The sequence below is a fragment of the Syngnathus acus genome, chromosome 14 (assembly GCF_901709675.1).
Source record: "Syngnathus acus chromosome 14, fSynAcu1.2, whole genome shotgun sequence".
NCBI classification, from domain to species: domain Eukaryota; kingdom Metazoa; phylum Chordata; class Actinopteri; order Syngnathiformes; family Syngnathidae; genus Syngnathus; species Syngnathus acus.
In genome coordinates this window covers 3,515,436-3,541,647 of record NC_051099.1, presented here as the reverse complement: position 1 = coordinate 3,541,647, position 26,212 = coordinate 3,515,436, and the positions used below count along the sequence as shown (strand labels likewise).

The 26,212-nt window shown below is 48.6% G+C and overlaps 3 protein-coding genes across 4 annotated transcripts; 1 reads left to right on the top strand and 2 right to left on the bottom strand.

Moving 5' to 3' along the window:
• Window positions 1-464: 464 nt before the first annotated feature.
• Window positions 465-9,180, bottom strand: LOC119133726 (short transient receptor potential channel 4-like). Its single transcript, XM_037269837.1, has 15 exons — window positions 8,468-9,180; window positions 6,862-7,073; window positions 6,583-6,801; window positions 5,361-5,501; window positions 5,097-5,273; window positions 4,747-4,947; window positions 3,782-4,118; window positions 3,588-3,727; window positions 3,318-3,518; window positions 3,124-3,245; window positions 2,849-3,044; window positions 2,585-2,779; window positions 2,464-2,505; window positions 2,142-2,231; window positions 465-2,062 (listed from the first exon to the last, which is right to left on the bottom strand). The coding sequence occupies exons 2-15, from the start codon at window positions 7,018-7,020 to the stop codon at window positions 1,595-1,597; spliced, it is 2,688 nt and encodes an 895-aa protein (XP_037125732.1). The 5' UTR covers window positions 7,021-7,073; window positions 8,468-9,180; the 3' UTR covers window positions 465-1,594.
• A 453-nt stretch (window positions 9,181-9,633) lies between these two features.
• Window positions 9,634-22,801, bottom strand: wwc1 (WW and C2 domain containing 1). Its single transcript, XM_037269830.1, has 22 exons — window positions 21,984-22,801; window positions 19,051-19,160; window positions 18,764-18,967; window positions 18,605-18,681; window positions 18,395-18,474; window positions 17,265-17,394; window positions 16,728-16,874; window positions 16,587-16,657; window positions 16,264-16,509; window positions 15,240-15,329; window positions 14,096-14,757; window positions 13,915-14,014; window positions 13,654-13,824; window positions 13,321-13,513; window positions 13,082-13,222; window positions 12,919-12,965; window positions 12,458-12,656; window positions 12,224-12,394; window positions 12,059-12,151; window positions 11,689-11,919; window positions 11,469-11,587; window positions 9,634-11,363 (listed from the first exon to the last, which is right to left on the bottom strand). Exons 1-22 carry the CDS (start codon window positions 22,100-22,102, stop codon window positions 11,297-11,299), a joined length of 3,468 nt encoding a protein of 1,155 aa, XP_037125725.1. The 5' UTR covers window positions 22,103-22,801; the 3' UTR covers window positions 9,634-11,296.
• On the top strand, window positions 21,390-26,164 carry arl10 (ADP-ribosylation factor-like 10). 2 transcript variants are annotated; one of them, XM_037269842.1, is made up of 5 exons: window positions 21,390-21,623; window positions 23,434-23,599; window positions 25,003-25,180; window positions 25,273-25,448; window positions 25,530-26,164. In XM_037269842.1, exons 2-5 carry the CDS (start codon window positions 23,585-23,587, stop codon window positions 25,701-25,703), a joined length of 543 nt encoding a protein of 180 aa, XP_037125737.1. In that variant the 5' UTR covers window positions 21,390-21,623; window positions 23,434-23,584; the 3' UTR covers window positions 25,704-26,164. The 2 variants fall into 2 exon arrangements, with proteins under 2 accessions (XP_037125737.1, XP_037125736.1); XM_037269841.1 differs by lacking the exons at window positions 21,390-21,623; window positions 23,434-23,599 and adding an exon at window positions 23,850-24,352.
• Window positions 26,165-26,212: the final 48 nt, after the last annotated feature.

Below are 26,212 nucleotides of genomic sequence, written 5' to 3'. Positions count from 1 at the left end.
CATTTTCCGGACATTTAAATGACATTGAATCACAATTACATTTTAAATTACTCTTTGTCCTAAAAGACATTTTTATTTAAAATATACAACTTTTTTTCCACTCAAATGTGACTATAATCGTTTTTTCTGAGATTACAAAAACTATTTTTTTCTTCGAAATATTCAGTGTTTTTCCGGAAAAGTCAGACTTAATTCCCTCCACAACATAACTTTGTAATGACCCGCCCAATTTGCACTGTGACTGTATTCTTTCTTTTTAATAAAAAATAAAATCCCCAGAAATAGTCTACTTTTTCCTGGAAAATAACTGACTTTATTTTTCAAAAATCTGACAATAAAATACACTTTATGGTGCAACATTACAGTCTCTCTTTCCTAAACAAGTGCCTTTTTTCTCCCTTGTGCAGCGCACCTGTGTTGTGTGTACTGTGATAAACTGCTTTTTTTTTCTTTTTTCTTTTTATTTCCTGCGTGAGTTCAGGGCTATTTTTTTCTCAAGTTTCTATTCAAGACTTTTCACCATTTGTAAAGACTCAAACGGTGAGGAGTCAGAGTGACTTGCTTTAATTGGTTTCGGAAAGGGCGCCCCTTGTGGTCAGCATCCAAAGCGTGGCCTCCCATCTTTTGGTTGCATAGAAACCAGCGATGGACAATAGGAATCGAGGAAATCGATTCATCGGTGTAAAGTGCACAAAAAAAGAGGCAAACCTTTTGGCTAATTGCTAACATGCTAACTTAACAAAACACTTAAATGTCTCCCTGAGTCTCCAAGAAAATAGTTCTTGATTCCACCAAGCGCTTCGCTCAGTTCTGCCTACATTTAATTATATATTTTTTGCCTTGCTTTGCGTTGATTGGTCGGCTCACTTCCCAATCTGAAAAAAGATAAAATACCAACAAAAGATTTGTGCTACACTAACGAATGTTTGAGGCAACTCGCTTCAATAGCATATTGTTACCATTTCAGCTAACTACAGAAAGGCATTCGTTTACAGATTATTTAACAGTCCATCTTTGAAATATATTTGGATGGCCGCATTGCTTTTTAGGATAAAGTAGCTGTGTGCCTGTCATTTTTTTAAGGGATGAAAAAAGAAATTATGGACTTTTAAGCAGCAGAATGTTAGTGTTCCAGCTAAGTGTTAATGTTTTGTTTGAGAGGCTTGTACAGCTAACAATACTTACCCTGAGATGAGCTGTCGATTTTTTTTTCCCAAAAATATATGTATACTCACTCGTTTACATCCTAGCTAACAGCACTATTAATATTTTACTGATAAATAGTAGCTTCCTTTGGAGTCCATTTTAGGGATTCAAATGACATGAACATTGCGATTGGGCCTCTTGCATAAAGTTAGCATTTAAGCTAACAAGCAAACACTTGCTACACTTGGGATTTCATTGAACGTGTGGCCGGGCGCAAATCTTTAGCCATTCATCTTTCATGTTTTCGTAAACAGAAAACCACGGGCCGCCCGTGTGAGACTGAACTGGACTGGACTGAGCTAGGGCAGTGGTTGGAAATTAACCGCCTCCGTCTCCTTGAGGCTCTTGTCGAAGGTCAACGAGCGTCGACTGGCGCATGTGTCAAAGTTCAGGCTGTGCTCTCGTCTTCCTGCACCGCCACGCTACCGACGTCGCCACTGACGTCCGGACCGGTTCCCCCCGGTTTGTCCTCCTCCGACTCCTCCGATAGAGAATACATTTTCCTGGAAAGTTCTGTGGGCCCGACTTGACGAAGATCATACCCGTGGTGGCGGCAACCTCCGCCGAGGTGTCGTTTGTGGAACACGGCAAAGTCTCCGGCATCGCCGTTGGGGAGCCCGTTAGGGGCTTCGGGGATCCGGGCGGCGGACGCCACATGCTGGAGAAGGGAGGCGGCCATCTTGAAGCGGCTGGCTTTGTTCTTAGGTGGGGCGCAAGTGGCTATCTTGAAGGAGGCGTTGGGGTAAGCCAGGGTGGACTCGGGTGGGCTGCCGGCGGGACCCTGCAGGACCGGTCGCCCCGACTTCATCATGCCCATCACCTCGTAGCGGAAGCTGGAGATGTCCTGCTTCAGCTCCTGTCGCACAACACGCACTAATTTTCATGCTTTTGCACTACACTGGACTCGAGGTCGTTGGAAAAATGTCGGCGCTCGCCTTAAAGTTGTCTTCCGTCAGACCTTCCTCCGTCTTGGCGTCTCGGATCATGGCGGCCACGTAGCGCTTCACCAGGTTCCTCAGCACCTCCTGCGCGCGCGCCCATCAGAGAGGCCATCAGCACCTTTTCGCTCGTCTCCGTGGAAACGTCACGGCCCGTTAAGCGGGAGAGTAATGGCGAGCGACAAAGAAAAAGATGTACCCCCCTGCCACGGAGGCGCACAAATAGAACCGAGTGGCGCTATGACTCATCGTTAATGTCTTCCAGCAGCAGATGGAAATGCACAAATATAACCATGCACATAAAAGGGGCGGAGCTTACCTGGTACTGATGGTTTATTCTCAGGTTCTCCGCAGCTCGTCTCTGCACAGGAGGCAAAGACATTTCCTTGAGATAAGAGCTAACCTTCCTGGAAAGCCAACCAAGGAGAATCCCTGCTCACCCCGAGTGTGCCGATGGTGTCCTGGTGGGCGTCGCCGTCGTCCGGGCAGACTCGTGCCTTGAGCCAGCGGGCCAGGTACCAGACAGACTTGGGACTGGGGATGATGTTGAAGGGAGGCGGCAGGGTGGCCCCCTCCTCAAAGTAGCTCATCCACAGCTTGCTGCGGGCAAACTTCCACTCGATGTCGGCGTGGTCCTAAGCGGGGACGTACGGTTACGGCACGGGTGGGCGGGAGAACTTTTAGCGGTTATGGTGATTCCTCACCGCGATGTGCTGGTAGGAGTTGTTCATCATGGCGATGAGCATGTTGAGCAGCACCACCAGGGAGATGATGTTGTACGTGCCGAACATGGTGGCGCCCACAAACTCGGTGAACTGGTGGTTGGCGTCCACGTTGGTCACGTACAAGCTGATCAGGCCGAAGATGGACCAGAAGAGAGACTGCAGGGTCTCAAAGAGCCTGCGGGAGATGTTTGAAGGGAGAAGCTGAGGTTAGGACGGTATCAGATTATAAAAGGGGCTGGAGCCACTGGACTTACGTGGAGAAGGCGTTGTTCTGCTCCACGCACCGGATGCCTTTACACTTGATCCTGTCGTCCGAGGCTTTGGTTTCGTAGTAGAAGTAAAGCTGGTTCAGTCCGTTGGCGAAAGCCAGCAAGACCTGCAAGGGGGAAGGTGACACCTTTTGCTACTCAACACGTCTCCAGAACCCCTCAAGCTACAGCGGCGCTACCAGGCAGTAGATGAAGAGGAACTTGAGGATGTCCAGTAGCATGCGGCCCAGCGAGATCTGCAGGGGTCCCAGGTGGGAGTTAGCCGTGAAGAGCGAGATAAGACGCAGGGAGCTGAAGATGTTGGCGATGGCGAACACCGCTTCGGCCACCAGCGTCGGATGCCACATCTCCCACAGGTTCCTCGGCTTACTGCCGCTGTACTGCAACGGCGAGACGGAGAACAAAGATGGGTAAGTAGGAGACCCGATGGCGGATGTCCAAGTGGTTACCTTGGTGTAGGCGACGATTTTGAGGGAGATGGTGGCCAGGTACAGAGAGTTCATGACAAAGTCCATCAGGTTCCACCAGTCGTGGACGTACTCCTGGAAACCACCATCCCACATTTGCTTGATCTCGGCCCAGATGAAGCCTGCAAACAAGCGCAGCATGAGGTGAGCGCGTGGCATCGGGACGGCAGACTCACCCAGCACCCAGGGCAGGATCATCCACTCCACGGTGGTGGGCGCCGGGCCTTGGCGGTCCTGCTCGGTGGTGACGATGTGCTGCGAGGCCAGCAGCAGCAGGAAGAGGAAGGTCAGGTAGGAGGCCGTGTGACAGATGAATTTAATAAAAGGCTTGCGGATGAACAGCCCGTAGCGGCTTTTGGGGGCCGTGAGGTAGCACAGAGCGAACGCCGGGTACAGGAGTCCGATGAAGACGCACGTCAGGAACTTGCCGGCCCAGCGGCGCCGCCTCCAGCCCGGGAACTCGTCGTACCAGCGTGACGCTAACAGCTGCTGGCAGTTGGGCTGCGCGACAAACTGAAAAGATCCCGACAGTGCTTGTTACTGACCCCTGCAGGATACGAAAAGAGCAAATCATTTTTGGAAAACGGCTTGCTCTTTACTGCCACCTATTGGACTGGAGTGGCTGGGCACAAGGTGATTTTTCACCGAATTTGTCCGTAAAATTGTTACAGTTGAACATGAGCCACCTGCAAAAGCCAGCTGCTTACTGCCCCCTACAGGGCTGACAAGTCAAGATCGTTCAATTAAAAAAGTCAGACGGCCACGTTTCAGATCATGTTGGCCTTGGCAGATGTCTGAGTGATGAGGCGGAACACACACACACACACACACACATAGACACACACACACACATACACAATGTGAAGTCGAGCCACAAAGAGTCGACCCGCATCGTCGGGTGCCAACTCTGCAGCCCGGTTACCATGGCAACTACGGTTCCTAAATTGTGTGTGTGTTTGAGTGGAGTGACTCACATTTCTAGATGTACAAATGTCAACGGAACACAAAAGTGCAAAGCCAACCCCAATCGTGGCATGAAAAGGGTTTTTGGATTAGCTGGATCCATACGGCGAGGCGTTGGGGTCGTTCTCTTACATCGAAACACCACGAGGTTCTGCGCACTAATCGGCATAACGGGCACCTCTTTCTGGTGGTACTTGATGGCCAACTTGAGTCTAGCCAGGTCTCCGTTGCCCTCTTCCTCCAGGAGGTTGACGTCATCTCTGTAGTTGAGGATCATCTCGAGTTCTCTGGAGCTTCTGGTTTGGTCCAACAGGTCTTTGGCAAACTCCTTACACTGCTGAGACAGCTCCTCGTATTCCGATTTGAACTCGTTCTCCACCTGCAACCCGACAGCCCGCCACGCACTGTGTGAGCATCTGGATGTGAGTGGTGGCCTACATCAGCTCCCTGTGAGTCTTCTCATTTTGACTATCCATTGGATTAAGAGCAAACAAATAAGAGGAATAAAAGTAGTGCTTTGTCGCTGACCTTGCTGAGCTCCTGCAGCTCCCAGCTGAGCCTGAAGGCGGTGAGGAAGGGGTCCTCGCTGGACAGCGCGATGAGCGAGGGGCTGGACAGCGCCTTGTAGATGTTGAGGCGCGAGCGCGAGTGCCGCAGGCTGTCCACGTCCGAGCTCGACACGCACTCCACGCAGTTGCAGCGCACCTACACACCCAAATTCCAAATGGTTTCAATTAGCCACCCAGAAGCTAAATCAAGCCGGAGACGTCGGCCTGAGACAGAAGGGCCCACCTCGTGCGGCTGCGGCATGGAAACGCCCTTCTGCACCAGAAGCTTGATGATCTCGTAGTTGTTGGTGTGCGCCGCCAGGATGATGGGCGTGATGTCGGGCGTGAAGTCAGAGAACTGCTTGTCCAATAGGATGGGAGGAACCTGCACAACGGGACGCTTCATTAGGTACACAATTCATTTACGAGAAGAATTATTTGAGGTACGACTTAAACATTTTGTTCATTGTTATATTTCAATAGTCCATTGCATAAGAAATGTGCATATTAGTTGATAAGTACACACAAGTACACATAAGTACACATTTTCATTAATGCCAGAGTCATCGGTCCTTGTTCTTTTCCTCCTGGCAGTTACTGATAAAAAAAAAAAAAAAAGTCACGATGCTAACGTGAGCTGCATAAACAATCCAAATGCAACCCAAGCGTGACATAGCGGAATGAAAAGCGCTCCATCCCTATGTTTCTTTTTTCCCCCTCCTGACCCAATTTAGTGTGGAAACGTTTGCCTTCCGATTAAATTTATGACAGCCGGCGGCGCTTTTAAAATGGAAAAATTGGCCCGCTACTGAGCACTTAGCGCTCGGACAAGCGCGGAGAGATGACATTGGAAGTCAAACAGACACAAAACAAAAGTGCAGAAATTGTTTAGTGTGACTTGTTGCTAGGCAGATTGTCCATTATTACATTACTCCAACATAGTCACAAGTTTGAAAACAAAACTGCTGCACAAGGCAAAAACTTTTTTTCGTTAATGAACAAGCGGCTGAGGTAGCGAAACTCGTCAAAGCGAGTCCCCGATCCATTCCGAGTGCCAGTGTGTGTAAGTGTGTGTGTGTGTGTGTGTGTGTGTGAGGCCCAATCAACAAATTGGCTTGAAAGCTGGCTAATAAAGCAAAAGCATCCCAAGTGACAAACGATGGCGCCGACACACAGACACAGACATTGACCTAGCTCTGACGTTGCGTTTGCCGTTACGGCTGGCAGATCACAGAGCCGGCTTACGCTCTCTTTTGTCTCGGATTCTTTTTTTGTTTCCCTCCATTCCGTTCTGTACCGCAACGCTTCAAAAGAACATTGAACTCCCGCGGTGAGGCTTCCGCTGACGACGGAGGGATTAAGTCTCTTTTGGTCTCTTAATCGTTAAGAGATGGCGAAAGCGAGAGGGAAGGATTTTTGGCAATCACGTCATGAGCGATAAAACGTTTGACGGCGACGGCGCTCACCTGCACGCCGCCGCTGGGCTTCTTGTGGTTGAGCAGAAGCTCGACGGCGCCCACCACCTCCTTACGGATGGCGTGCAGCAGGGCGTCGCCCACGTAGACGCCAAAGCTCAGCAGCAGCTCGATGATCTCCAGGTTCTCGTTCTCGATGGCGATGAGCAGCGCCGTGCGGCCCAGCGGGTCGATGCAGTTGATGTTGATCTTGAAGTAGATCTCCGCCTCCTGCAAGAGCAAGCTGAGCGTGACTCAACCGCCACTTCCACCTGACCTGGGTGGGCTCACCTGCAGGGCCTGTTTGACGCTGGCATAGTCGCCCTTTTCCACGGCTCCCAGGTAGGCCTTCTCCAACGTCGACAGCGCCGACTCGGCCCGCACGATCCTCAGAGGGATGCGGTCGCGGTACGACGAGCTGTTCGAGCGCCGGTAGTAGAGCTGGGACATGACGCCCCGAGCTAAAGGATGCTAACAGACGCCGCCGGCCCGGTAGACGTCGTCTTGAAGCCGAAGGGAAAATGTTATTGGGTTGACGGCATTAACGGTTGCTTGGCAACTGTTGCGACTGACACTTGACCAATCAATAAAAGTCTGTCCCTGCGATTAAAATAGCCCAGACATAAATAAAAAAAGAGAAGTTCTAAAAGTCTCGCTTGCTAATTTGCGGGACGATGACGGTGAGAAGCCATTGACACGAAACCTAAGTGTTGTCTCATCCTTTTTTGTTCTGACTCAACAATTGAAATGCTAAGCTAATTACAATTAGCGACGCCAGTAACGACGTTAGCTTGAGCCGCAGGCCGGCGCCGATTGACGGGCGGGGCCGACGCTGTCCAGACATGAACACCATTAGTGTGCTAATTGATTGACAGCGGCTGCGGTTGCCTGGTAACAAAGATGCTCTCCAGCACTTTATTTTTGTTGCCCTCCCCCGGTGTCCTAACAAGGAAATGTCTCAGAGGGCGATAAACAGAAGTGAGCAATAAAATCACATAAACAACAAAGTCAAAAAAACATGACAGTGCATTGCAGCCGCCTTAAAAGGGAACAAAAGTCAACTGGATTTTTTTTTAATGCTCCACTGAAGCTTGTATTTGAAACAGGTTCTGTCTCCATTTAAACAGATCTTAAAAACAAAAGACGCAGTACATCCACTTTTATGATTCTCAACATTGACCTTTATTTTTCCCTGAGTGGGGAAATCTTTTACTTCCAGGAACTAACTGCAACTATCAATCAGGAACTACAAGTGTGAAAAGGTTAAAATCAAAGTTGTTTTTTCTGGATGGGACTTTGCATGCCATAAAATAGGAATTGGAAATCGTTACAAAATCAAAAACAATTGTCAAGAGATAAAAGTTCCGAAAACATAGCTGCTCATTTTTCTAATTATTAGATGCTGGTCCATAGACACAAAAAAGAAAAATGTTTAATCTGGATTGGATCCAGATTTGCAAGTAAGGTAATGGGCAATGTAAACGGTACAATTTTGGATTTGACACTCTCGAGTAGCTATAGCAAAATGTACTTACGGGACACGCACGCTCACACATGCACGCGCAAACACGGCAGTGTAACGAAGCCGCATATTACCGCAGTATCTGCATTGTTTGGTCCTGCAGCCTCCCTCTGGTGTAAAGGGCGAGTTGGCCAAATGATAGACACTTTAGGGGGCTCCCCTCACTCATGCGCAGCGACAGCCGCTGCAGTGGCGCGGCGGGGAAGCCGACAAGTCATAAAAACGCCAATTCTTATTTGTCAAAGTTGCGCCGTGTGCGCGCCCGTGCGTGCGTTCGTGCGTGCCACTTTATGCGCAATTTTTCTTCCAGCGTGAGAGTAAATTCAACATCATCCAAAGGGTGATAAGGAGGAAGAAGAAACAAAAAGCACCCACCTTGTCAATGTTGCACATGGGAACTTCGTGCGGGCAAGCGGAAATAGAGACTCTCTTCTTTTTATTTGATTCTATCCACAGGAGGACGTGTTTGAACGCGGCATCTGTCACGCGCACGCCCGTCTCCACCTCCTCCTTCTCTTCATCGGCGGCACCATCATCCCTGTCGTCCTCGTGCTCCTTGGACACTTGGAAGCGAGTCGCAACCGCTGCTGGACCGCCGCGCTCGAGCACGACTTGCTCGCTGATGACTTTGGATCGGGAGCGCAGTGGAGAGAGATCAGCGAGGCGGAGAGAAAGAGAGAGAGAGAGAGAGAAAGAGAGAGAGAGACGCAGTCCCCTCTTCAGCACCCTCAAAGTAGCGTCCGCGTGCACGCGCGAGCTCGCGGCCACCTGTTGGCAGGAAGAAGAAGATGATGATGGTGATGATGATGATGAAAACACTGCAAAAGACAATTTCAACAGTCCAAGAGGTGACAGTTGTGGGAAATGTGCATGAAGTGTAAATGGTGAAGATCCGATATCTACTGAAATGAAATACGCTGAGGGTGAGGAGGGGTCATGCAAAACGAATCGTGGCGGAAAAAGTCATTTGCGAAGAGCGAGCCCCCGATGGCTGCTCGCAGTCAATCATACGCATGATAATCAATAGGCAATTACGATCGGCTTGTGTATCAATAAATGGAATAAGGCAACACGAAGCTTTGCATTAGCATCCGCGTGTCTGTGTCTGGTAGACGAAGAAAAAAAAAACATGATTGATTCTAAAAATAGTCCCGGAGATAATTCTTCTGCCGTAAAAGGCGATTAATGGTGGCGGGTATTTAAACAAGATCCCTGCCAGAAGACATTTCATCAGCGCAATGTTGCTGCTTGACCCGCTTTGAAATGCGGAGGCGGCACCGGAGTGCGTCCAAAAGTTTATCTCTGACAGAAAGCGGCGTGACTTCCACGGAAAAGCGGCCGACCGGTGATTACATTGATTATGGATAGACACAGGAGGGGAGGGGCGAGTGCACAGAGACGCAAACTGTAACCATGACAACACTAACACAGGGAAACGAACAGACAAAATGTGACACAAAGTTTCACCACGACAAAAGCTCCTGAAGAGTCAACATTGTTTTAAACGGGAGACTGAAAAGACAACAACCAGCCCACAGAAATAAAAGATAACATTTTATTTGTTGTGAAACTACAAAAGATATTGTGTTTTTGTTGTGGTTGTCTTTTTTTGTGCTGGTGAAATATTTACAACTCTGGTTGACAGTACAGTGTCTGAGAATTCAATTCACAGCTTTTCGGGATGCCTGACGAGAAAAAGGAAGAAGAAGAAGAAAAAAAAAAAGGAAAAGCACACCCAAATCACAAAGTGCAATAAATATATGCTGGTTGGTTCCTCCTCAATCACGCACACACATCCTCACCCTCATCATCACAACACAAATAGGTTAATGAGTGGGGGTCTCTACATTAAAAAACAAAAAAAATAAAGAGATCACTTGGGACATCAACAGCATTTTTTTTCCTCTCTTGACATTCGTGTAGTAAAAACAACATTCCTTCATCAGCAAGTAAAGAGCAACAAAAACACGGAGTCGATCTAGACGAGATTCTCTTGACAGTGTTCACATTGAGGAAAAAAAAAACATTCCAGCGTTTGGATTTTTTTTTTTTTTTTTTAACGAGTATTTAACTCTCATCACTTGTGAATTTGACAGTCTACACATCCCTGTTCAAAGGCCAGGTTTTGTGAAATGGAAACAAATGAGACCAAGAGAAATAATTTAAAAACTTTCCTATTAGTCCTTTGACCCCAAATCATTTTCAATTGTTTCAACTTCTGCGTGAATCCAGTAGGATTTCATTAAATACCCTCAATCCGCATTTAAAGCCGATAACATTTCCAATTTGGAAGATTTCCAAAATTCCCCATCTCAACTTCCCATGGAAATTTATTTTCAAACTTTCTGCCCCTTTGGAACCCAGTAATGGATAAACACAGATTATTACTGGTTTTCTTGTAAGCCTAAAAAAAAACCAGTCATAGATGCGGAAAACTGTAAATTCATCCAGTTACAACTCGTTCAACGAAATAGCCAATCAGAATGAAGAGCAAGGTGCCAATGCTGGTGCTGAGTACAATCACGATGTTTTGCAGTCATTTCTTTCAAGGTTTCAATAATTATTCCAGCGTGATATATATTTTTTCTCTTGACACTGCTTACAATCATTCCATTAAAGTGCAGACTAACTAATTTTCTACCTGAGTGTGAGAGTTTTTTTGACTCATTCAAATAAGAATGTAGAAAAAAAACGGAATCGCGACCATCAGTGCTATTGATAGGATACCAATGATCGGATTTTTTTTTTTTAAGCATTCGAATATTTCCTTTTGCTACTGTAGATGAAAGTAGTGAAGATTGTGAGAGAATTTGGGTGTGTGACGAGGTGCTGCGATGCATGCTGGGACATGTAGTTCTCTTCTTCCAGTTCAAGAGGATTTCAAATACAAACACAGATCATTTCAAAACATACTTTCTCATATTGTATTTATGATTCTCATCAAATCTTGTTGCTTCAGTACCATTATTGTTAGATTAGACATTTGTGCTGTTGCTTGTGCTGGAATGATTTCAAAGTCGTGTTAGTAACAGAAACAAAACAAAACGAAAACCTGGAGCGGCGTGGTCACTAACTTTACAAAAGCTAACAATGCTGAGTGGTCACGGTAATATTTGTTTTGCGTCTACGATATGGTAAAATTCTTCATACGACCGCTTTGACTTGAGGCGCAGAGGAGGGTTAAGACTCTCTTGAAATGCTTGGCTAGACGTCATGGGCCGGCAGATCCGGGATACTGGTCTTGGCTCGTGTGAAGAATGCCATTTTCTCCCTGGAAAGATGGACGTTTTGGAACTCCAAAATAGGCAACTTGTTTCAAGAAATGTACGCGTCTTGCTTTCGGTACAGCTTGTCTTTCCGAGGCGGTTCCCCTTACCGGAAAGTCTGCACCTCGGGGACCTCCTTGCGGCTGCGACCTCTGATTTTGTGGACGTCCTTTGCCGCCGCCCTCATCATCTTCTCCACCCGCTTCTCCTGCAGCTGCTCCTCCTGAGTCTGTCGGACACAGCCGGGAGCTTACTTTAGGAACCCGGAAGCTGCTAAAGCGTTGACCCAAAAAGCGTGAAATCCAGCTAAAAGTGGAAAAAGAAATTCACCTGTTTCTCGGCGTGCTTGAGGAGGAGACGGAAGCGCTCGTCTTCTCGGACCCAGGCGGGTAGCTCGCGCCGGCCCTGTTGCCGCGCCGTCTCCAGCTGCGCCTTCAGCTCACGCAAGACGTGCAGCTCCTGATCCAGGCGCGACTGGCGGGTGCGGGACACCTGCAGGTCCAGCTCCAGGTCCAAAGAGGTCCGCAGCAGGCCGTCCAGACCTTTCACCTGCGTGGGAGGCTGGAGGACACCAGCAACAACTTTGTTTTGACATTGGAATGTTGAGACCACATTTGTATGTTTAAGTATCTTGCTGCTCAGCATGACTAATTTTAAGGTGCATCAAAAATAATACAAAAGTTGTTGTTAGTCTTTGTACCTTCTTCATGCGCATGCTGCGTCTCTCGGAGGCATTTCGCACAAATGGAGACTTTTTGGAGAGTGTGGAGCTGTCGCTGTCACTGCGGTTGATCTGCAAGCAGAGGACGAATGAGCTCAAGCCAAGCGCCGGCCGCCCCCTTGTGGCCGCTGCGAGTTAGCTCACCCTGCAGATGTACTGGCTCTGCGGGCCCGGGGAGAAGGTCTTGGAGCGGATGATGGCGGTGCCCCGCATGAAGGCGTGCTGATGTTGGGGGAGGTCGGCACGCCGTTCCTTGGGTCGGACCACCGAGTGGTGACCGGATGATGAGCCGTCCATACTCGTCTCCTTGTTCACCTGAGACGTCATCAGGTGGGCAAATTCAAAGCTGCTTTTTTTTGCTGTCGTTTATTTATTTACCTTTTCTTTAATGGCGGCTCGAGGGGGAACTTTGGTCTCGCTCTCGTCCTCCTCCTCCTCCTCTTCATCTTGCTGTTGCTCCTCCTCTGTCTGCCACTGGCCGCCGTCAGCGAAGAAAAGGTCTCCTTCCTCCACAGGCTCTGTCCCCACAGCGCAGAGTTCTTCTTCATCGTCAAAGACCTCCAGCAGGTCGCCGTGCCTGAGAACGAAGGTCGCACTTTGATGTTTTGCAAATTCAAGCAACTTTATTTACGTTCGCAAACCGGCCCGCCGGCATTCCGACGGCGCGTTCCAGAGCGTTTTGTCATGTCACAAACATTCCCGACCCGATGTCTCCCGTTCTTTCATATCCTCTCTCACATGTAAACAGGAAGAAGTGTTCACCGCAGAAATGTTGACGCAAAAAGGCAGTAGCCGGGCGTGGGTGTGGAAGTCAGGTGTGCTAACTAGACGAAACTCACCACGCTTCTTCGTCGCCCGCAACTCTGTCACTCCTACAAGGTCCGCTCTGAAACAAGCGACAATGATTTGTGCCCCGCCTTTTCTTCGCAAACAAAAGACACTTCACTTGACAAACGTGCCAAGAATGTGTGCGGCCTACGCGAAGTTTGCGTCGGCTCTCACCGTGTCTAAGCCGCAGGTTGTGCCGCTCTCTTTGTCCTTGCCGCTGGCAATGGGCAGGAGAGCATGACTCAGCAGATTGTACCACTTGGTTCTTCTCTCCTCCGAACAGCTGACGTCGGCCAGGCTGATCTGGGCTCCTGCCTGTGGAATATTTTTATTTTTTTTAAATGTAATAAAAGGTTTCCTGTGTGTGCTATATAGTTTAGTTCCTACCACTGGAGAACACAATGAAGACTCACCAGGCATTGCTCGTGGCCCGACTTGGCGGTGTCGCACACGTCCACCCTCAGCGTTTTCTGCCGTAGTGCGCTGTGAGACAGCTGGATGCCGAACACCTCGTTGAAGTCCAAAACTTCTTCCGGTGGGTAGCCGCAGGTTCGGAAAAGGCAGCGTGTGGTCTCCACGCAGGGGAGCACGGCGACGCGGACGTGTCTGGCCGTGACATGACACACGGGCTTTTCAAAGTGGAATTTAGGATACAGCATCCTGCCGCTAGATCGCGACTCAACGTTTGCGCTCCCGCTCTAGTGCAGATTTTTAAGCCATCTTTCTCATGGGTATTGAATTCTTACATTTTCTGGTCAGCCGGGAGACAGAGGGCGCTACAGTTGGACAGTCGCATGACGGAGACTGTGAAGCGCCGGTCTCGTGGCTCGTAGCGGAAGCCGAGCTGCACCTGAGCGCAGCCCAGAGGCAGCCTCTCCTCGTCGGAGGTCAGGAGCAGGTCGCCAGGGAGGCCTGGCCTGGAAGAAGCAGAAAAACAATCCTCAACTATTAAATAACATGTTTTAAAGTGAACATGTGTGATTTGTTTGCAAATATGGTGTCGGTACCTGCGCTCAGAGGGCTCGTACACGCCGCTGTCACCGGCGACAGACTCGTCAGACACAGCTGAGATCACGCCAATCTTTGGCCCCGCTGCAAGTGGCGCCACTGAAAGTGTGACGGGTGCAGAGATGACGCCCTTGCACTAGATCAGACTCTTTGAAGCATAGTATAGCTTCTCCGTTTTACCTTTCACCTCCTCAACCAGCAAGCCGTTGCGTTCCTGCTTCTCCTCCAGCCCACCGGGGGCGCCTCGTTCCTCCTGCCGCTGCTCCTGGGAGTCCAGCCTGAGGTCCAGCGCCGCTAGTCTGCTCTGAAGTTCCAAATCTAGGCTCACGCCACCGGGCCCCGCTTGGCCGGCAAAGGCCTCCCCGGACAGGAAGGTAGCGTCCGTGACAAGCGGCGAGCAAGGCGGCGAGAGCGAGGAAAGCGACGAGCGTGGCGACAAAGAGTTCATGGAGCGTGGGGTCTCGGAGAGTCTGAGCGCTTGAATCCTGGAGGGTCCCACCTCCCCTCCCGCAACACCTTTGCCAAAATCTCCACCCAGCCTCTGTGTTTGGCCTTCGGGCCTTTCGTCGTCCCTCCCGTCGGCGCCCGTCACCACTTCGTGTTCGTGTATGGTGGTGATGGAGTTGGAGGGCCGGTAGCCAGCCTGGCCGCCGTCCTGCAGGAGGCTGTCCAGCTTGTTCTGGAAGTCCGGGTCGGCCAGCTCCGGCTGCTCCAGGTAGATGTCGGTGAAACTCAGGGAGGAGGAGGAGCCCAAGCTGGAGGTGGTGGCCAGCGAGCCGCGGCTGGACGTCAGCGAGCCTCGGCTGCTGCCGGACGAACACGACAGCGTGCTGGCGGACAGGCTGCATACGGCACACAAAGAAATTCCAAATGATAATAAATTGAGTGTTCTTTCTGAAATCTCAACCAAAAAGCAATATTATTAAGCTTTTGTGAGGAGTGGATATGAATAAAAGATGTCCATGAAGATGAAAGAGCGCTTGCTGTTCCAACATCTACCAACAGGTGGCGCCAGAGAAACAATGCTGGACTGCTGAGAAGTGTAATGTCACAATTTCCAGCACTTTTCTGCTTTTAGTAAGACTTAGTTTGATGTAGGGTAAGCCAGCCGCGTGTCAAAAAAACAAGCACAAGAAATGATTCATATTTGAGAAAGACGTTATTGCCAAGTCAGAATAATGTGGAAACTTTATCAGGGCAAAATGAGACTTGAGGGACGTTCCCCGCTCGTTCCGTATCACCTCGACACTTCAGTTAGCTCTTCCGTACCGATGTTAGAAAGTGCATTCATTTTGCATTAAAAAACGCTCTCAAGTGAACCAACCTTTTGAGCTGAGTATGCAACGACGTGGCCAGTCGAACCAACTCCTCCAGCTCCCTGACCAGCTTGTTCCTCTTGCAGTGAAGTCGCAGCCTGAAAACAGAGGGGGGAAAAAAATATATATCATTCATTTATGAAAATATTTAGTGATTTCTGTCATCTGATTGCAGCTTTATCATAAGGAAAGGTGGCCATTGACAGCTGGTCACATGATCCAATGTTTTGAATGGAAACGGGCCAAAGCGAGGAAGCCTTCTCTCGGGTTACTGAGCAGCTGCGCATTGGTTCACATCTATTGAACCTTCACTTTCTACTCATGGGACTTGCTGTTGTGTTGACCTGTTCAATAATTTACTAACCCTACTAATTTGGTTACGATTTATATTTTACAATAGTAAAGAACTCTTGTTAAATAAAAAAAAAAAGAGCAAGTCACAAAAGTCCATGAAAATTTCCATGGGAATGAAACAGAAATTTACCAAATTTAAGTTTGATTCTAAATTCCAAATATGATATAATTAATATTTTTCAATTTGGAAAATTCCACATTATAGCTTGAAAACTGAATGTAAAAATATGCTCAAAATGTTTGCAATATCTATCATTTTCTTCTGAAGCAGTGGTTGCGACCACTCTGCGAGTGTACTTAATGTAGTACGTGCGTCTTTGTGAACACGAGGGTCCGAGTGCGGCCGACAAGAGGCTCTTTTATGAACGTCTCGTGTTACGGCAACAGGAGACGGGGCACAAAGGGAGCTCGAGCGCAGGAAGGGTCCGACCTGAACAACGGTAGTCCTGTTGAGAGTGGAAAAGGGGCGGCGGGGGTAGACAAGGGGGGGGTGCTGTCGAGTCTGCGATAAAAGGGTTGCGGACGTTTGACGTCACTCACGGTCAGAAGACAATTGAAGGTCATTTGGTTTTCATCACTTTGCGCTAACATTTATGGTGACCCTTCTTGGTGCTCAGAAACAATCCAACTTTTCGGGAGTTATGACAGATTGTTTTTGATTGAAGCTCTTTTGCGCACCTTTCAGTCAGAGCTTTGCTCTGGTTGTCCCTGGCGGCCTGCAGGTCTCTCTCCAGACGCTTCTTCTGCGTCTCCAGCTTCTGGGCGTCGCTGGGCTCCAGGCGCTGTTGGGGACGTACGTACTGCAACTCCTTCAGCAACTCCTCCTTCTCGTTGATAAGGATGAGGCGGTCGCGCTCCGGGTCCAGCAGGCCCGGCCACGCTTCGCTGTCCAGCTTGGCGATCTGCACCTCGATGGTGGCGATCCTGGAAGGAAGGTCGCGATGAGGGACGAAGGACGAGAAAAAAAACTGGGCAAGCTCGCCAACAAAGCGGCGGCTTACCTTCGTCTGGCCTCCTCGTACTTCAGACTCAGGCGAACTTTCTCCGCAAGTTTGTTGGAGTTGTTCACAAACTGCACACGCGCAGAAAGCAGTTTTATGGAAGGGCTTTTCTCATGTTGCTTGTTTACGACCGCGACTCACCTCGGCGGGGATGTCCGTCTGGGACCCGGCGTCAGAGTAGAGTCGCGGGATGGACAGCTCCGAGTTGGCCAGCGAGGGACTGCTGCCCCACAGATCCTGCTGCGAGCCCGAGTCCAACTGGAAAGCATCCTTCAGAATCGCCAGTTTCTGTGTGGAAGATGGAACATATACATTGAGCCTGCCAATAGATTTTCACACCACCTCAGAAAACGGCTGGGCTTGACAATCATATTTGTTAAACCTCTATTACACTTACAGCCCCCCCCCCCCCCCACTACACACACACACACACACGAGGGATCAGACTGCGGCGTCAGCTGCAAATGATCACAAAAGGGGGACAGGGAAGGTGAGTGCAGAAGAGTCTCCAACTAATGAGCTCATTCATACAGTCATGAGTGAATCATATTGGCTATGATAAATGTTTGCCAAACACAGTGGATCCATTCCGAATGATTGATTTGTTTACATTGTCCATCTTCTAAAAATCCCGGTATAGTGATGACGGGAGGAAAATGAGGAAATGATTCCAAGCACCTGCATGAGTTCTTGTTTCTCCTTCTCGCCAGTGCTGATGGCGTCTCGAATGGAGCGCACCTCGTTGAGGATGGCCTGCGCCTCCTGCAGCTTGAAGCCATATGGGCCGTTGGACACCTTCTGGTCGATCCTGCAAAGGGGAGGAAGGAGAGTTTTGTTCACAACACGGCTGTCAAGGATAGCGAATAAATGCTGGCCGTATTTTGTCGAGTTGAGCGGCGCTGCGGCAAACAGCCACCGGGGGCAGCCGAGTTTATGGTAATGAAGTCATGCGCGCGTCAGGACAACAGGTCCTTCCACATTCTTCAGGGAGGGAAGAGGCGGAGGGCGAGAGGGAGAAGAGAGAGACAGCGAGCGACGTACACGGAGAATGAGGAAGCGAAAGGAGGGGAGAGCATAATCCTCTTGTAAGTGCTTCTTATACATGGCGGAGCGGGCACAGTGTCATGAGGCCGAGGTGCTTTCGGGTGACATTTAACATTTACGTCAAACAAAAAAGTTCCCACGCAGCGGGCCCCAAAAATTTCAAGTATTGTTAGGTATTTAGCCAAATCTTATCAGGAAGCGGGCGGCCGCATTCCAGGCCTAAGCCTATTTTGTATTTGCGCAAGCGCCGCCCGATGACTGTAACAGGAGAGAGGTGGCGGCGGCAGCGGGGAGCCACGCAGGAATGTTGTTCAACCGCTCGGCTACTCATTAATCCTCCTGTGACACTCTCACTTGCATGAGCTCCAGAGCGGCGCGAGACGCACATGCCCCCCCCCCGCGCTCAGCTACGACTGACGGCAAGAAGTGGTTTTCAAAAAAACACGCAGAACAAAAGAACGGCGGCAGTGTGGGATTCGAACAGAAGAAAGGACAAACGCTTCCCGCCAACAGCGGCTTGATTAATGGCCGCCGCACGCACTTACTCTCGTCAGCTGGGGCTTTCATAGAGGCAACCGTGTTTAATGGCCGCGTGGAATGTGCGATAAACGCTGAGGCAATAACCGTGCTGATAAGGAGACGTTTACTGCTCACGAGAATGATGATGTTTGCACAAATGTCGAATTCCGACCGGTCGCACGGCGGAGGGAATGACCTGAAGAGAAATGCGCGTGCGTTTTAGCCGGCCAAGCGAGAGCGCTTACTCTTTGAGGGTCTCGAAGCCTTGTTCTTTGTACTGCAGCTCCTGCTTCATACAGGCCAGGTCCCGCTTCAGCTTGCTGACCTGAGACACACACAAAATGGAGGACAGGGTAGACGATATGAAGAAAAGTGGAGGAAATGATATGGTCCGGTCAAATTCATTTCTTTCTGTTTCTTTGCGTGCGTATGGCGTTTACGTGATGTTCTCTTACCCGACTTTTGGCTGTGGCGATTTCAGCTTTGAGGATATCTGGGTCGTACTTGCTGGAGGTGGACGTTCTGGAGTTCACTGGAGTGGAAAGGACAGAAATATATTTCAAACCTTTTTCCCCCCGTGTCGGACCCATTCATTCGTCCGAGGCGACGCTCACAGCTTGTCTGCGACGTGGACTTGTCCCGCCAAGTATTGTTGAGCTGGAGGTACTCCTGCTGCGCGAGACGGAGCCGCTGCTCCTTCACCTGGTAGATCTCCTTTTGGGCGCTGAGGGCGTCCCGGGCCACGGCCAGGTACTCCCGGAGCATGGCCTCTTGCTCCCGCTGCCACTGTGCTCGCGGGTCCTCCAGTTGGGTGCTTTCTGGGAAGAACCGTTTGAGATCCCATCAGAAAATACAAATGACTGAACAAATGGACTGTCATAGACAGATCAAATGAACTCACTTGTGTTGTGGTCGACATAGTACGCCCCGACCACGGGGTGGAACGCCTCCTCCCAACCGACCGGCAGCTCATCTCCGATACAGTCGGCGAACGTCAGAGGCTTCGTCTGCCTGCGGCGGAGGAGGAGGAAAAAAAAATATTGTCACACACCTCAATGATATGAAAGTCGGAACAGTGTCACTCAAATTATGCGTTCAGGCTAGAGTGTATTATTTTCATTCACTTTTAGACACAAGTGAGATTCGAGCGTGTTTTTTAAACCTGTTCTTTCATTGCAATGTCTGAAAGAGCTTCCATGAAGCAGTTGGAGAGGGGTGGGGGGGGGGGGGGGGGGGGGGGGTGACCAGTTTGGTGTTTCAGAGTTCTCTATTCACCTCCAAGAGGGGGGTAAGATAAAAAAAAAAAAAAAAGTAGAAGGCTGGGAGGGGGGCCGGGGGGTCCCTCCCGCAGACCACAATAGGAGGAAACCGACCCGCGGCATTCCTCGAGCAGCACTAACGCATCGCCTGGAGGTTTCTAGGGCAACCGTCGGCCTTCCAACCAGTCAGCGCAGTGGTGAGGGGCGGGGCTACTCAATGATGCCACCACTTTTTTCCTTCTCTTTCTCAAAACTCTGTCTTTACTAGCCACGGAGAGAATTCCTTACTCTTACACGAGTGATTTTTTTTTCATATTTAAGTCAAGTGCAGCCGAATTTAGTTGAAGCAGAGACAGGTAGCCCAAAAATAAGTACCGAGCATCTCTGCAGACAGAAAGTGAACTGGGTCCTTTTTCCTATTGAATAATAGAAGAAGGGGCCACGTAAGATGGCCTCAGCTTGGCTCTAAATTTAGCTTCAGGACAGAGCGACACAGAGGTTGCTGCCAACCACCGGTTGGCTGGCCGTACCCCCATTATTTGATTCTGGGCCTCTCTCTACTCTCACCCACTAAATCGTGTCCTCTAACGGCCGCTGACCCAAACTTGAAGGGCCAGCTGGTTACGGCGGCCTGGCTTCCATTTGGCTGTCAGTTGCTCAATAGCCACTTGAAGTCCCGCTCACATGCTCCACTGCTTCACAGCACCGAAAAGAAAATCGAAATGAATCCAGCAGAGCCCGGGGGTGAGGAGCACACATCGTAAATATTTGTACAAAGATGACATGGCTTGCTTGTTGGCAAGAGTAGTTGTGAGTGACTTGTTTTGAAAGAGACTTGAATGCTAGCTAAGTAGCTGATAGTAAGCTATTCCTTTTTCATTTCAGCCGAGTCAAAGTCAAGCGATTGCTTTTGTCGGGAACCATCATAGCCAAACAGATTGTAAATTCAAACAGGGAGTGGAGAAGAAGTTCCTCGACACGTTTGAATGCGGCCGTGATCGTTTTTTTTCCCAATTACACCATGGCGGAAAGCACCAAGCGTATTTCTGAATGACTAAATACCAAGCGGCGAGTTCCAAGGCAAACAACTATTCATCCACACGCAAGATTTCTGTCACGGCCAAGTGACGGGAATATCAGCAGGAGATCTGCGTAGCGCGAGTAAACAATCTTATCTGGCAGATGACATTCCTGTAGCCTGACGACACACGTTTGGCGTGTCAGAAGAACCATTTTGCACATTCAAGAAGGGCTGAGCAGCTGGCTTTATTTTTGGAATTGTGAATCCAAACAACATATTTGTGAAGCGAAAAGTATTGGCGGCATTTTCTAGCGACAGCGGCCGATTACTGGTGCGACACGTCAGGCCAGTTGGATGGCGGAAAGAACGCTAGCAATGCCAAATATGTTGCTCAAGTGCTCGTGTCGGACATACCTCCGGTTAGCTGTTGTTACTTTCCTGCACTGTAATGTGATACTATAAAGCATGTCAGATGCACGTTACAAATTGTACATGACAAATGACTTGGAACACGTTTTTAAAAGTAACTGCAATACCGCCATTTTTTATAGTATATGCAAAAAGCAAAAATTGGATTCTGACAATTCTTTTGAACATATACAATGAGCTGTGTTCATCCAAAAGAAAATTGTTGGTTAGGTATTTGAGAGGAAGTAGTCAACGATGCCTGTGGCACTCTGTGGGGCCTCACGCTGAACTTTGAACCCCGCGCACCTTGGCAGGCAGTGAAAGGGATTCGGGATGAATCAGACGCTTGGCCGGCGAGTGCCGCTTGGCCCTTCACGCCGTGCGTTTCAGGAATGTGTGTGCGTGCGTGTGTATGTTTGAAGGACGCTAACCTCGTTCGATCTTGCACAAACCAGTGGCTAAATGTTTAACTACTTGCCTGGGTGGGCACGTGTGGCCTTCAAATCGATTGCTTAGAATACATTTATAGTCACATTTCTGAATATGAAAGTTTGTCCAGCCGTGGACGACTCCTTCAAACGTCAGACGTGCTCAAAGCAGCTGCCACTTTTAAGTTTTGAGGACACCATCTGCCCGTTTCTTGATGCGAGCGGACGATGGAAAAAGAAGGGAGCGACGCTGCCATGACAATAACGTTTGGACTCACGTCAACTGGAGCAGCTGAGGGAAATTAAATATGAAATGAAAAAAGCAACAAGCTTAAGCCGTTTGGATTCCAGACACGAGGTATGAAAGGGATTTGGTGTCAAAGTCTGTGGTCTTAAGGAAACCATAAAGGTGCCATGAGATTTTTTTATACATGTAACGCCGCATATGCCAAGAATATTACTAGCCAGATAACAAGTTCACTTCAAATTCAACATTTCTTATCAGAGGTGAATTATTGCTCTCTCCAAATACACAATTCCCTATCTCACTTCAAAATGTTTCTTTTTAGAAGAATTGCACAGTTTTCATGAGAAACACATATCACACATAATTCGTACAGATGTTGTTTTTTTTGTTTTCTGTGTACTGGATCTTTCTTTTGATTGCCAAAGTAAGATTATTTGATGGCTCTTTGAGCAGCCTTGGTCCCTTTCTTACCTGTCTCTGGGATCGATCCAGCTGGTGCTATGGTTGATGTGGTCGATGTAGTAGACTTTGCCGTCAAAGTCTCGGGCTTCCTCCCAACCGTCGGGTAGTGGCAACTCCGTCCTCGGCATGTCAGCCGAGTCTCCATGTAATGAACTGCCCGCGACTACTCAAAATCTCGACGAGGGGAAACCATCGCTTTTCTCGGTCATTATTGTCATCACCGGTGATGGTGATTATTCCCGAGAAGGCGCCCCTTGACTGCGAATATCCATAATATGTAGTAATCCAAGTAAACAAACAAGGGGGAAGGCTGCTAAAAGTGACGCAGGGGGTAACACGGTCCCATCAGAGTGCACTTGTCTCCTCCAATGTCGCCATCTTATCTCCCCCCCAAAAGTTGAGGGTAACTTCGGACGCCAAATTACCGCGTTGTGCCCCCCCTACAAATCCGCTAATAGGGGAGATTTGCCTTCAACGTCGAAAGTCCAAACGGTGAAGGCCAAACGCGACAGATGAGAGTACAAACCCGAAATATGGGTTTAAAACGACTCCACTCGACGTCCCCGGGCTGTCTCGTCGTCTTCTTGGCCACAGGCCACCACCATGTTCGAGGGAGGACCGATGGGGAATCGATGCTAGTCCGCCTGACAACCCAACGCTGGGAGAGGGAAGGGGTGAATAAGCCCAACGGGAGGAAGCGGAGACGCCGGTCGCTAAATAAAAAACAAACTCTACGATTTGAATGACGTCTTTCACGGTGATGGTGCAGCTGGATAAAGTGTTCGTCCACTAGTTCCCGGTGACTTCACTACAGTCATCCGGCTACGTCAAGTCAAACCGGATATTCCCCGCCGTAGCTTCCGGCTTGCGATTCTGGTTTCAAAGTAAATGTTATTTTTTAACGGTTTCAGATTGATCAGAAAATGTCGAAATTGCACCTTTGTTTTGATGTTCTAAAGAACATCATTACATAAAATATTACAAGATACGGACTATTATGAGGATCAAAAGAGAGGATCATAGTAACTAGGACGTATGAACCCTCTACCTGTGTACCAATGCGGCTTTGAGCAGTCTGATAGCACCCTCAAGTGGCCAATTGAGGAACTGATACTGACCCAGAGGATAGATGTGATAGATGAGATGGAATGATTGATAGTTGTGAATTGGCTCTTGCAATAATAAGAAAAATGGTGTGGTCAAAAGTCAGCCTCAATAGCAAAACAAGATTGGACAAAGTCAACTGTGCTGCTCAGCTCACAAATACAAATGTAGCATCATTACATTTTTAGAACTCGTTTTAGCTATTTTTCCTCACTACATTGCATGACTTGCATAATGTACCAAACAATATAACATGTTTTTTGTTCTTTTTACCTCAAAGTCATTTCTTTGAAAGCCATATGACTTGGTCTACATGTTTGTGTCATTCAAAGATCACTTTATGATATCATTTTAGGAACAAAAGGCTGGTGGAGTTGGGAACAGAACCACCCTGCCAAACATCAGCAAGAAGACGAGCTGTAGGAGACCGACCAAGTTTTCATTATAGCCAGTTGGAGCTCACCAAACACCGACGACTCTTCCACCTGAGGCAAGAGATCAACAGGATGGGGATGCTCGAGGACATTTTGCGCATCGCCTTCATAATTCGAGGTCAGTTGAGTTGCTCCGGGTAACATGTCCTAGGAATGGGTGGACAAAAGAACAAGTTTCCAGCACAATGACTTATTTATTTGGAACCATCTCGTGGAAAATTACCTGTTGTTTACTTTTTATATAAAAAATACATACAATTCGGCAGTTTTTTTTTAATTAAAAAAAAGACAGAAATAAAATGTATTGTATATGCGTTAACGTGTAAATTATTAAATTACATAATAAAATGGAGGGAAAAAAACATCTTATTTCATTATTTGCAAATCAATGTCACTTGAATGTACATCACAAGATGGACGTGGAGATGAAACGTTCAAGTGCAGTCAGATATTCCTCGTTTATTAGTGGGGGCTCCAGGTAACATGAACGCACCCATTGGAAGCCCACATTTACACGAAACACTTGAACGCTCCGTTGTCATCCTGCGCCTCTTGGGGAAACAAAAACAAAAACAACATACTGCGAGCTCGCGGTCACATGTCGAGGGAGGAACCGCAGCAGAGGCGGCTGAAACGCCGGCATTCGGCCTCCACACTCGTCCGGGAAGCATCGAATCCGCTTCGGCCGCCGGTCCTGCACACATGGTGCTCCTCCGGCACATTTCGGTGGCGCTGACCGCCGCCGTGGCCACGCTGGGCTCGGCGATCTTCATCGCCTTCAATTACTTCTACTCGAGGCGAAAGTGGACACCCCACGCGCAATACGCCACCATTAAGGAAGTAAGGCACCACTCCATTGTTTGGTCGCGGTACAGCAAGACTGAGGGCGCGCGTTCTTGGTTCAAATGTTGATCTTTCGAAATTTGCATGCTAGGGTCCTGCCATGCAGGCTGGACCTCACTTCTCTCGCCAAAAGTCAGGGGAACCTTTTCATCGACTGCTAACCAAACTGGATAACATCCAATCTGTGTGTAAATTAGACAGCTCAAACTCATTTAAAATATAGTGATGCCTTGACAACCGGGTGTGTAACACAAATGATGAGACAACACATGTAGACAGTCTTATTGTCCCTAGGTGGGCACACCAGCAGGAGCAGTACAATGTCCAAATGTGCCATTCTTATGTCGTCGTATGTTTTTATCTTGCAAACTGTCATGGGGTGCCGTTCATCAGTAGAAAAAAAAAAAAGGGAAGTCACCAAACTCAAAATCTCAAGGCAACGCTGTATCAAGATTTGCCCCCAAGGAGACAAAGCGAACAAATGTTTTGATAGCGTCACCTAACTTGGCAAACATCCAATCGTTTGCAACGCTGTGATCATCTCTGCACTGTTTCTACTCGACAGTAACGCCGATAAAGAAGCAAAACCTCTCTGATTCTGCGCAAAGTCCACACTGATAAGGGTTTGACGTTTACTCCACCCACAGGAGGAAGAGGAATGCGGAAAGCGCCAGGTGCTGGTGCTCGGCTTGGACGGAGCCGGCAAGAGCAGCATGCTTCAGGGCCTGACGCCTGGGGGGGCCGAGAGGGGCCGCTGTCGCCCCACCCGAGGCTTCAATTTCATCAGCGTCAGGGCACCCGCTTGTCAGTTAGACTTCCTAGAGAGTAAGTAAGATTAGCTTTATTTAGACAGAAGTACTACTTATCTGGCATCTTGATACCAAAAAGATATTTTTTTTTTCTTCTCCATTTTACAGTTGGTGGCGGTGAGGAATTGCGGCGCTACTGGTGCGAGTATCTGATCAGAACTCACGTGCTGGTCTACGTGGTGGACTCGTCTGATCGCGGCCGCCTCCCGCTGGCAAAGTCGGAGCTGCACCGCCTCCTGCAAGTGCAACCCCAGCTGCCTGTGGTGGTCCTGGGAAACAAACAGGCAAGACAAAAAAAAAAAAAGCACTTGAAAGTAAAATGAAAATTAAAGTCTACAATGGGCTGTGTTTGTGGCTCCCGCCAGGATAAAGCTGAGGCGGTGAGCTTGTCGGAGCTCCACGAGGCCTTGTCTCTGGGCTCGGTGGTGGAGGACAGGAAGCTGTTCCTCCTGGCTGCCCAGTTGGATTCTGACAGCGCCCTGAGGAACTCCTGCAGAGGCCTGGATGCCTTCCAGGACCTCCTGCTCCAGCTTGTTTGATATGGGGGCTGCTTCTCTTCCCCCTAAGGTGGACATTTTGTCTAGGGTGCTGTCCAATGTTGCATAATAGTGTGCGTACATATGTTGACATTGAGTGTTCCACTTTTTACGCTTTTTTTTTTTTTTATGTTACATTGTCGCTTAGACACCAGCGTCATTTGTAAATATTTTGAGTCTGGGGAAAAAAAAAGGTTCAGCCGGTCACTTGATATTTAATATCGCCTCTTAGCCCGATGACTGATGGTTGAGCGAAGACTCACAATTATGAGGGTTTTTAATTATGAGGGTTTTTTTTATTTTAATGAATGTCATGTTTTATTCCATTTGATGCGCTGTTACCATGGAAAATTATTCATTGGTTGGACTCAAGATTTTCATGACTGCAGAAACTGTTGTATATATGAACATGTCAAAATGCATTTTATTTGTGGAAAATAAAAAAATATAATGTCTATGCATCATATTGCCCTACTGTACAATTCATGTTCTCCTGATGGGAAAAAAATACA

Bases quoted from the DNA above. Each gene is read 5' to 3' on its own strand.
- LOC119133726 (XM_037269837.1), bottom strand. From the start codon at position 7,020: ATGTCCCAGCTCTACTACCGGCGCTCGAACAGCTCGTCGTACCGCGAC. The intron at 5,502-6,582 runs GTGAGCGCCGTC...CCCGTTGTGCAG, and splicing joins AGCCCAGCGGCGGCGTGCAG to GTTCCTCCCATCCTATTGGA. The intron at 4,948-5,096 runs GTCAGCGACAAA...GTCGGGTTGCAG, and splicing joins AGCTGCAGGAGCTCAGCAAG to GTGGAGAACGAGTTCAAATC.
- wwc1 (XM_037269830.1), bottom strand. From the start codon at position 22,102: ATGCCGAGGACGGAGTTGCCACTACCCGACGGTTGGGAGGAAGCCCGA. The intron at 19,161-21,983 runs GTAAGAAAGGGA...CCTCCGCCGCAG, and splicing joins TGGATCGATCCCAGAGACAG to GCAGACGAAGCCTCTGACGT. The intron at 16,510-16,586 runs GTAAGCCGCCGC...CCTTCCTTCCAG, and splicing joins TACGAGGAGGCCAGACGAAG to GATCGCCACCATCGAGGTGC.
- arl10 (XM_037269841.1), top strand. From the start codon at position 23,996: ATGAACGCACCCATTGGAAGCCCACATTTACACGAAACACTTGAACGC. The intron at 24,353-25,002 runs GTAAGGCACCAC...CTCCACCCACAG, and splicing joins AATACGCCACCATTAAGGAA to GAGGAAGAGGAATGCGGAAA. The intron at 25,181-25,272 runs GTAAGTAAGATT...TCCATTTTACAG, and splicing joins TCAGTTAGACTTCCTAGAGA to TTGGTGGCGGTGAGGAATTG.